The following is an 11,309-nucleotide window of genomic DNA, read 5'->3' as shown; positions in this document are numbered from 1 at the left end:
ACATAACTGAAATGATAGATAAATTTTAATCTGTTTTTTTTCTTATGTAAGAAAATAAATACTCTTTCTAAACTCTCTTGGACACCATCAAAACCTAAAGGAATTTGTAACATGGGTTAATTGGGTGACTTTAGTAGCCACTCAAGAAACAAGTTTGGTTTGATTTTTGGTTCGTCTAGACACACAGGAGCTTGTAATTTAAATGAGAAAATCTTGATCAATTATATCTGATAAATGTTCTTAAAAAACCTTTTTATTTTATTTTTATTTTATATCAACACAAACAATGGTGAAAGATCCATAACCTTGAAGATAAGGTCAAAGACATCAAAAAAGATATCACAACAGCCTTTGTCATTCATATTTAAGCCATCAAAACAGCCTCTGCACACACAAATTCATGGTTGTCACAACAACCTTTGTTCATACAATGTTTTGCCATCAAAACAATCTTTATGCATATAAATTCATAGAAGTCACAACAGTTTTTGTTCATATAATTTTTATCCATCAAAATAACCCCTACACACAAATTCATGGTTGTCAGAACAACCTTTGTCTATACATATTTATGCCATCAAAATAGCCCTACACACATAAATTCACAAGAAATTCAAAGAAAATTTTTACCTTTATTCAATACCCTTACCGGTCAGGTTTAGGTACATGTTTTTCCCAACATTTATTTTCAATAACCTTCGTAATTTTACTCTATTTAGTATGTAATTCATGTTATTTTAAGAAATTAACATGAAAATAGTCATTTCTCCTAACCCTATAATTAGCAATTAAAAATGTCTTCCCTTTTTAAAGAAAGTAAATGTGAAAAATAATAAGAATTAAGTTAGTAGACACTTTACCCATCTAGTATGAAGCTATTCTATCCTTCTTTTTTTGGTGTTCATTCTTAAATTTTTCATCATTCTCTTAAAATTCTCATGTTTCTTTGTAGCCTTCAACTTTCTAGATCCTGAACTCTTTTTTTATTTTCGGTTTAAGATGTTTCTTATACTTCTTTCACTAACTATCATGTAAAGGTTGCGAGTAACAAAGAAGAAGAAAAACTTTCTTTCTTTTTTAATGGTGTCGATCTCAAATATAAGAAAAGAAGAAACATCTTAGGCACTAAATATATGTTATAGTCATGTGGTAAGTAGTTGGTGAACAAATTGTCTTATCTCGAGTTTGAATTTAGCTAATACCAACCTTTAAATATTATTTTATTTTTTTAAAAAATAAAATTTAATAGTACAAGGATTCAAATCTTGATTTTTGCTCACCAAACTTAAGTTGGTGCCATTGGCCACTCAATCACACTAACCTTTTATATTGTATTGACACATGCTTATTTTCATAGAACTTCAATCATTTCCATAGATTTTCAATGGTAAATATTTTTTACAGACATTATTATTATTATTATTATTATTATTTCTCAGGTTTACAAGAAGTACAAGGGATTTATCACTAGTTAATATATTACATATTAATTTTATTACTTTATTTCTCCAAGAATTAAGTTGAGTTACTAAGAGTTGTTATCCCAATTTATAACAATTCTCCATCTTAATTATCATCAATTTGTTTTTGAGAATTTAACTATGAACACTAGTTTTTTGATTTTCAAACCGGGAGTTTACAGGTTTTCCCACAATATTGTTCTTAGTAATGTGCGCCTTTTATTGGTCAGCTGTCTTCTTAGAATTCTTACAAGACTCTATTACTAGATCTAGCAGGCGTCCCAATTTATGGGTTACCAATATAAACGTCTTCCTTTATTCGAGTAGCTAGAAGACTTATTATTTTATAACTCAATCCATAAGAAAGTAGCAACTACGTCACGATCAAGCATGTGTCTTTCTATTGAATCTAGAGATAGTTGCTACTTTCTTATGATTATCTTAAACATCCATAAGAACTCATGAAGGATTTATTATCTAGAGTAGCCGGAAAACTTTTTATTTTTAATATTACTGATTTCTTTATTTTTAGATTTCTTAAAAAAAATCTAGAGATAATAAGTCCAAATAAGCAAGGATTAGCAAAGTAATCTAAAAAAATGATTATCTTAAAGAAATCATACTCAACAATATTGAATTTAGACACAAAAGCTAAATTAACATACAAATCCAAGGATCTATATCGGTCGCATAAACCATAAATTAAAGGTCAACATAAATTTTAAAATATTAATAATCAAAAGATTATTAAGTTTTCATCTAGATAAACGAGATATTTATCTCAATCTAAACTACACAATTTAAATCGAGCAACAAATCATGAAGATTTATGTTCATATCAAGCATAGAACTTGCAAAAAACACTAAAGAAAAATTTTATATTTCATAATAGAGAAAGCAATTAAATAAGTAAATTATAGAAAAGAAAAGATGCTAGTAAATAAAGAAAGCATGTAAAGGGAGTGATAAATTAGTTAAACATAAATACAAAGCATTAAGCTAAAAATAAACATACAAGAAGTAAATTTAAAAGGAATAAATCACAAGGATAAAACTTGAAAAAGCTGTGTCAAACTTTCTATCGAGACAGGCAAAAGAAAATACAACAAGGGTGCTTCTCTATTTATAATATAATAAGACCTCAGATTTACTTGCAATACAAGCAATTAGGAAAGATGAAGCCAGTTTCTGAATAAGCGTGTGATTAAAAGTGATTATGGTTGTTTTTAAAGTACTTTTTAGATTGAAATGTATTAAAATAATATTTTTTTATTTTTTAAAAATTATTTTTAATATCAGCATATTAAAACAATTTAAAATATATAAAAAATAATTTTTCAATTTTTTTTATAAAAAACACGGGTTTAACGTTAATAATCTTTAGAAATAAAGATGGTAGAAATTGACCATAACACCAACTAGTGGACCATTCCACAACTTCTATAGGAGTTCCGTTTTATTTATTTCCGGTTTACTTCGTAGAATACAATTCTTTTAGGATTATTTGATTCTATATCCTAACTCGGATAAATTTTTTGTAATGTAAAAACATATCTTGGCTTTATTGATATTTTTTTAATATATATATAAAAAATATGTGGAAATTAATTTGATGTAACTCGGTTTTCTTAGCAGGTTTAAAGACAACACATATAATCTATAAAATATAATTTCACTCAAAATGAATATTTAAGATATAGTTTTATTGATAAACATTGAGACAATAATATATTGAATTGATTTAGGTCTATTTGGGTTAACCTGTCAATTCCTATAAATAAATTATGAAGCTTAATTTTTATTAAATTCAATACTGAATGACGAAACTAGAAAAAATTAATTAAAAAAAGAACAAAAAAATAACTCAAGTGAACCCGGGTTAACATACCAAACTCGCGACATGGATTTTGAGATCAAGATAACTTAATAGAAAGCAAATTGAAACAAATTATAAAACTCAATTCTCAATCAGCCTAGTATTGGAAGATAAAAATAAAAAAAAATAAAAAAAATACTTGGGTCAACCAAAGTTATTCCACCAAATTTGTAACTCGAGTCTTAAGATAAAAATAACCTTATAAAAAACAAACTGAAATAAATTATGAATTCTAATTTTTTATTAATCTAATGATAAAAATGAAATTGAAAAAAAAAATTTATGATAATTTCATAAGAAAATAAAAATAATTATGTAGCCTAATTTTTAATAAACCTAATGTAGAAAGAAGAAATTAAAATTAAAAAAAAACTAAATTTTTAAAAAATCAAAGTAAGTAAAATAAAAATACTATTTAATGAATAGTCTTATGTTAGGAGGGGTCCCCTCCTACTTTATTTTTTTGGTTAATGGTGTTGTGTTATTTATAAATATTATAATAATATATTATCCTATAGTTGATTTTTTTTTTTTACATTTAAGGTACACATTAAATGCAATGAAAATGAAGGGGTATGGTTAGATACAGAAAAGTATTTTTCTTTTTAATTTGATTTTTTTTCTAGTTGTCCTTTTCATCGGAAAAATGAAAAAAAAACATGTTTAGTTATTGAAAATGAAGACAAATCTTTTTATCAAAAATAAAATAAATAAAAAATATATCAAGATTACACTGTATTTTATTAAAAATCAAAATAATAATTTAAAATAGTTATCTTAATATTGTATATTTGTGATAATTTAATTATATAATATTTATTTAATTTAAATTAAATTAAAAAATATCATAAAAAAGTTATATTAACTAGTTTTTTTTAAAAAAGTTAGATTTATAAAATTTACGACATTAACTAAATACAAAAATGTAAAAAACAATCTTTTACATTGTTTTGTGTTCGTATAAAAAATAAAAAAACTGTATTGTTTATTTTATTTATTTGAAAAACTATATATAAAAAAGTTATAAAAAGAGGGGAACCTTTACAACGGGTTTTCTAAATTCAGTATAATTTGGAAAATTAAAAAAGTAGTTGTTTAATTTTTTAGATAGAAAAATATTGTATTTGAACATAAAATTTTATTTTTTTTAATATTAAAATATTACTATGTTTTCAGTAACTTCAAGATTTTTTATAAGTCTTAAATGATAAACCGATCCAAACTTGTGATAATTAATATATGAATTTGGCATTTTAATAATAGGATTTGCATGATTTAATTACTAAACATAATGTTTTTGGAAGTAAATTATAAATTAGTTCATTTATTTTTTTAAATGAATTAAATAATCTCTTTAATTTTTATAATTTATTAATTAGTTTATATGTTTTTAAATTTGTTTATAATTCTTTTTAATTTCATATTTTTTTAGTTTAGTTTATTTTTATTAATATATGAAAGTAAATTATATATAAAGATAGATGAGAAAATATATATTTTTTGAGATAAAAATAATTTTAAATTAAACATTAAAAAAATATTTAATTTCTAAAATTATAAAGGCTATTTAATTTGTTTTACAAAATTAAAAAAATAATTTATAATTTATTTCCATTAGCTACTTAGAATAATAATAATAATAATAATAATAATAATAATAATAAGTTATTGAATTTAAAGTGTATTTGAGAGTAAAGTTTCATTTATTTTAAGATATTTTTTAAAAGGATTTTTAAAATAAATTATTTTTTAATTATTTATATTAACATATTAAAATTATAGAAAAAGTATTGTTTTTAATGTATTATAAAGAAAAGAACTTTTGAAAAGAGACTGCGAAACACATTCTTAGCCGGTCACCGAGTCACGCCACCTCCCTAGGTAGCCAAAAACAAATTCTAGGGTTTCTGTCGAAGGTGTCGAACTCCAAAGATGGATCTGGAAGTGTTTGGCCGCCACGCTCTGCTTTTCGACGACGATACGATGGCGTCTTTCGTCAACTCCACCGATGCACTTGTCGAATGGAACTCTCTCTCCATCGATCGTTACGACGTCCGACATCTCCTTTCCTCTCCCCCGCCGCCTCGCTCTCGCCACCGCCACAAACATCACGACTCTCTCGAATCTGAGCTCGATCACGATCGCTACCTCGATTTAACCTATCCCTCCCTTCCACAAGGTATTCTTTCCTTAATTTATTATTTATCTTATATTGTTCAACTCAAATACATCTATTTTTTGTTTGCTCCAAAATTTAAATTCAGTATTTAGGGTAAGGTTTGGAAATTTGTGGTAGATGATGAGCTTGAGCTTAGAAGAATTGGCAATGGTAACTTTTATTTTAAATTATTGTTTTGCTAGTTTGGATGTGCGTGCGTGCGTGTGTGGAAAAATTAGATCTTTGTGAAATTATAGAATTATAAATTTAAAAAAAATATGTGACTATATATATATATATATATATATATATATATATATATATATATATATATATATATCACCTTCTGCATGCTAGAAGCTTGTATCTTTGTTAATAGATGGGAGTGATTTGCTTCTCTCTCAATTGAAGAACATTGTAGTTTGTTTTTGGTATCCAAAAATTAAAGAAACAATTCCTCCACTTGATTTGAATTTTAGTGTGAAAAAAGGTTAAGTAAGTGGATGCTATGTATAAGCACCTCTCCTTTAATAAACGATGTCTAGTTACTAGCTCTATATGTGCTGGCTACAGAACTTCTCTGTTTATTCGAATACACGTTACTGGTTTCAATTAAATATGAATTTCCTTTTAATATTGTGTTCAGATAAAAATTGGGAATTTAGGTAATAGGTTGTCATTTGCATGAGTGGTGTATGTTTTCTATTACCTTTCCTAAGTTTGCAGGATCAAAATGATTTTGCTAAAGATGTAACTTTCAGAGAGACAAGTAAGACATTTCTTGCCTTTTCTTTTGAGTGTACTGTTTTCAGTGCTGATACCCTTTTGATGTCATGTATATAGTTTTGATTTCATTTTTAGTAAGATGACCTTGTGTTCATTTGATTTTGATCTCCTTTTCTCTTATTTTTAGACTTAGATACAGAGGCAGTTCAGGAGATTGCTGGTGTCTATAATGCGGTTTCTTTTACATATGGAAACCAACACACTGACCAAAAGAATGCTGATACCGAGTCTAGTTTTTGCCCCTCTTTCCCAGTTCCTGAACACTTGGTTCAAAACTTGGTGAGTAGACTCTTTTTTACTGTTGACATTGTATATTTTTTTCTATTGTTAAATCATGATAATGTTGTTTGTTTGATGCCTGTCCAGTGTGGTCAAATATAGTTGTCTAAGGTGCATGTGTTTTTCTAAGGCTTACCATGTCTAAGTTTCAGATGCTTGGAGCAGAGATCGGCGTCCTTCAAGGTTGCCATTCACAGGCACCTTGTCTTCTTTTGATGTCTTGACAAGGGGCCATGCAGGTGGGATTAGGATGGAAAAAAAATGTTACTTTGACAGGAATCTTAATCTCTAGAGAGCAATCGGATGATAGATGTCTTCACTGAGCGCTGTTTTTTTATATTTATAGTTATCCTAATACATCAAGAATCAGGAGTTTTTCTTGGGAGTATTCAGCTAGATGTCTATTTTACTGGTATTGTGCTATGCTTAAATTTCCCACCATTGAGGAGGATTTATTTTTTGTCCATTTTTCAGCCTCCAACAGAGAAGGTGCATCAGATCATTGCAAGAACTGCCATTTTTGTTAGCAAACATGGTGGGCAATCAGAAATTGTTTTGAGGGTCAAACAGGGAGACAACCCAACTTTTGGGTTCTTGATGCCTGATCATTATCTTCATCCATACTTTAGGTTTCTTGTTGATCATGAAGAACTTTTGAAGTCTGTCATTGATAGAAAAGCTATAGAAGAAGAAAACAGAGTGGAGAATGTGCTTGACCAAGCAGGTGGTCCAGCTGGAGCATTGTCATTGCTAGGTTCTATTTATGGTTCTGGAGAGAATGAAGAAGGTGCAACTGAGGATGCCCGAGCTGTTTTAGAAAAGGACCCCAAGGAAGCTGTTAATGCTGATTCTGTGATCATCTCTCCTGGATCAGAAGAAGGCGGTTCTTCTCTAAATTTAGCTGGTAAAGGCAAGGCAAGTTCCAAGCATCCAGTGGCTCCTGCAAAAGAAAAGGCTCATTTGGTACGAAGAAATCGTTCCATCAGTGTAGTTCAGGCTGGAACCACAACTAGGGTGAGGAAAGAAGGTGATTCCTTGGACATGGTTTCCTCTACTGTGGATAAGTTGCAGGCTTCTGATTCATCAAGCCTGTCCAAGGTGGAAACATCAATTTTGGAGCCTCCATCTGATTTGAAGAGGGTGGTTGAGAAGATAGTTGAGTTCATTTTGAGGAACGGGAAAGAATTTGAGGCTGTTCTTGTCCAGCAGGATACTAAGCATGGAAGGTTCCCATTCCTTCTGCCATCTAACCAATATCATCCCTTCTATCTAAATGCTCTTCATAAAGCTCAGGAGGTGCGTTCTCCCAAAACCTTTTTATGTTGTGCTTTTTGCATTGGATGCCTTGTTTATAAGGGGGGTTAATGGATCGCACATGGTTTGAGTTATGATATGCAGTTGTGCTATCCTCTTTATCAATATGCTATCAGAGTATGAATTTATGGAGGATTATTTGCTTGTTAGGACAGTTTGAAGTATTTTCGTTTAAATTGAGTATGGTGGTGTCGTTATGTATTGACTGAACATGACAGATATTTTTCAACTTCTCTGTTACTGCTATTTCTTCAAGTGCTTTCATTGGTCTTATGATTTAATTTTCTAATGCCATAATGAATTTTTTTTTTTATCTGCTCTGGCTTGCTGATTTCTCCAATGTTTCTTTGTTTGCAGTCAAGGTCATCTGGCACTGGCTTCATTTCTGAGAAGCTTGATTCCTTGGTGCATGGGATGGGCAGGAAAACAGCACTTGAAAAAAGCGATACCCTCTCATCATCTGATATACCATATGATTGCAATAGGAAAGAGAAGTTTAAAATGGTCATTGGAAAGTCAAAGAAGGATGGACAAGACCCACCTTCAAAAGCCACCCCACCTCAAGTAGGTGTCAGTGTGGATGCAGCTGCAGCTATTCTTCAGGCTGCCACTAAAGGTGTCAAGAATCCCCGTTTAGAAATACTATCAAAGACATCAATAAATGGCATCATTCAAGGTCCTAAAACTGAAAGTGGGACACCCAGTGGCCCTAGCAGCTTGCTTTCCCAGGCTCAAAGTTCCAGCAAAAAGCTTGATCATGGTGAACCTGGGGCTTCTATTCCTGTGGTGAGGGCTATTGCGCAGACAGCTGCTATTGCAGCAGCAAGTGAGGCTGATTCTTCTGAAGCCAGCTTGACAAGAGAGCAGAAGTTGAAGGCTGAGAGACTGAAACGGGCAAAGATGTTTGCAAGTATGATAAAAAATGGAGGAGCTGCACCATTAAGGAGTGAATCATCGCGTGGGTTATCTGCAGAACCACCTGAATCTGGGCTCTCTGCTTCAGGCACTCAACTTGTAAACCTCACAGGCTTTGAAAGGGAAGGCAGCTTATGTCAGTTAGATGTTAATACTTCTGATAAAGTTGAGAAGAAAGAATCAGCTGGTGGCCATAACGAGCGACGATTGAAGAGAAAGTACCGCTCAAGATCTAGAAGAGAAGAAGGAGAAGGGGAAGAAGGGGAATTGGAAGAAATCCGGGATCAGAAACTTGTCAGGAAGAAACAATCTCGTTATAGCTCACATCAGAGTAGCAATAGACGCAAACAAAAAAGAGAAAATACTTTGTCCAAGGACAAAGATTATCAGCATGGGCATAACCACAATCATACTTCAGATAATGAGCATGATCATGCTCAAGGTATCTATACTGATGGTGAGCATAAACAGAAGCATTATAGTTCCTCTGATTATGAGAGTAGTCACCATCAACATGGGTGTAAGCGTAGTTCTCTTGAATCTCATCTTAGGCACTCTCAACACAGGCATAAGCATGATTATTCCTCTGATGATGAGCATAGGCATTCTCGGCATGGGCATGAACATGATACCTCTTCTGATAACAAGCGCAAGCACTCTCGTCACAAGCGCAAGCACAGTAGTTTCTTAGATGATGAACATAAGCACTCTCGACATAGAAGCAACGGCGGCAGCTCTTCTAACGAACATTTTCAGTATGAGCATAAGCATTGTAGCTCCTCAGATGATGAGGATCTGCATCACAGAAAATCTGTTAAGCATGTGAAGAAATCTCTCTTGGAAAGAGAAGCTGACTTGGAAGAAGGGGAGATCCTTACAAAATCAGATCAATCAAAAGCAAGTGGGGGTGGAGATGGTGTTAGTAGGGAAGCTTCTGTGGATTTATCAAAATCATACAACGACGTAAGGTCCTCTTCTCGGCCATCTGAAACTACTGAGGTTTCTGATGACCTTAGGGCCAAAATACGGGCCATGTTGATGGCAACCTTGTAAGTGGCCACAACATGGATCTGCAGGTTTTGTTTTTGTTTTGTTTTGTTTTTTAATTGTAGAGTATTTTGTATTGTATTTGATTTTCAATTTTTGTGGGTCGTGGATCTAATTGGGAATATATTTTTGTACCTGGTTTTATTAAGATATAGTTGTATTTCCTTACATGTGCTGCTCGTGCAATTCGAATTTCATTTGCATTGATGTAGCAACGTGCAAATCCTCGGTGGTTGCTATTCCATGTTCTTTCTATGACCTTAATTAACTATAACTACAAGACATCAGCTGTGTTTTACTGTGCGAATCTACTGTGTGAAAAAGTTGATTTTACCTTTGGTCGGCAATGTTAGCTCGAGGGGTACATTGGTTTCTTTTAGGGGTTTATCATTAATTATCTTAAAGAAAAGGTGTTAATTAATAATTATATTTTTTTTACAGTATAATTATCAAATAACCTTTTAAAAAATCCCCTTGGTTAGGGGCTTTCCGGGTTTTTTATTTTATTTTTTGTATATATTAATTACTTAAATGTCCGTAAAAAATAAACTCTCTTTACTATGAATACAAGATTATTTTTGGATTTTTTTTATATTTCTCAGGTTGGGTTATCGGTGATTTAGAATTTTAATATATAAAAATTAATTTTAAATTTAAAAGGCTGCTAGCGTCGCCCACGCATTTTGGATTGTGTGTGCGGCACCCACACAATGCTAAATGCCATTGTCTGGGGTGGTATTCGATGCGCCTTAACACCCGTCACGATGGTGAGACGAGTGTTCGTCGGCAGCGCGCAGAAAGGCGTCAGCAAGGTGTTTTTCCCTTCTTCTTGTCCCTCTCTCCACCTAGAAAAGTGTGTTGGCCATTGCAAAAAAAAAAAAGTTTAACTATTTGTTTGTGAAGTTAAATTAGATCCTCATTTTTTACAATGTATGGTCTTGAATCGATTATTAAGTTAATTATTTTTTCAATTTCATCCCTTGATATTTTATTTTTATATTAAGTTTGGTCCTCATTTAATTAATGTATTTGGTCTTGAATTATTTATTAAGTTAATTATTTTTTAATTGCATCCCTATACACTTGTTTTTATATTAAATTTGGTCATCATTCTTTTAATTATGATGTTTTTGGTCCTGAATCCTTTATTGAATTAATTTGTCTTTAGATTTCATCCCTTAACATTTTATTTTTATATCAAATATAGTTCTCATTCTTTTTATTGTTAGTTTTTAGTTATTTTTCTCCTTTTCTTAATTGAAATTGTTTTCCAATTTCATCCCTCATGATTTGTTTTTTTCTTTTATTTTTATGTCAAATTTGGTTCTCTTTCTTTTCAAATCTACATATTTTAAATCATTTTTTTTAAATTTTTTTTTCATGTTTATCCCTAATTATTTTAGTTGATTTAGAATTTTATGTTATTTTTTTTTTTGTTTTCCTTTTACGTTATGGCCTCATGATTTGTGTCACA

The 11,309-nt window shown here is 30.9% G+C and overlaps 1 protein-coding gene across 5 annotated transcripts; it reads left to right on the top strand.

Annotated features, from left to right (window-relative positions):
• Positions 1 to 5,161: 5,161 nt before the first annotated feature.
• LOC133678333 (uncharacterized) lies at positions 5,162 to 10,003 on the top strand. 5 transcript variants are annotated; one of them, XM_062100630.1, is made up of 4 exons: positions 5,162 to 5,515; positions 6,408 to 6,559; positions 7,034 to 7,855; positions 8,231 to 10,003. In XM_062100630.1, exons 1-4 carry the CDS (start codon positions 5,269 to 5,271, stop codon positions 9,839 to 9,841), a joined length of 2,832 nt encoding a protein of 943 aa, XP_061956614.1. In that variant the 5' UTR covers positions 5,162 to 5,268; the 3' UTR covers positions 9,842 to 10,003. The 5 variants fall into 5 exon arrangements, with proteins under 5 accessions (XP_061956614.1, XP_061956620.1, XP_061956630.1 ...); XM_062100636.1 differs by lacking the exon at positions 5,162 to 5,515 and adding an exon at positions 5,821 to 6,263; XM_062100646.1 differs by lacking the exon at positions 5,162 to 5,515 and adding an exon at positions 6,712 to 6,798 and having other exon boundaries at positions 5,821 to 6,559.
• Positions 10,004 to 11,309: the final 1,306 nt, after the last annotated feature.

This window comes from Populus nigra, chromosome 1 (assembly GCF_951802175.1).
Source record: "Populus nigra chromosome 1, ddPopNigr1.1, whole genome shotgun sequence".
Classification (NCBI taxonomy): domain Eukaryota; kingdom Viridiplantae; phylum Streptophyta; class Magnoliopsida; order Malpighiales; family Salicaceae; genus Populus; species Populus nigra.
This window is presented reverse-complemented; position numbering and strand designations above follow the sequence as displayed.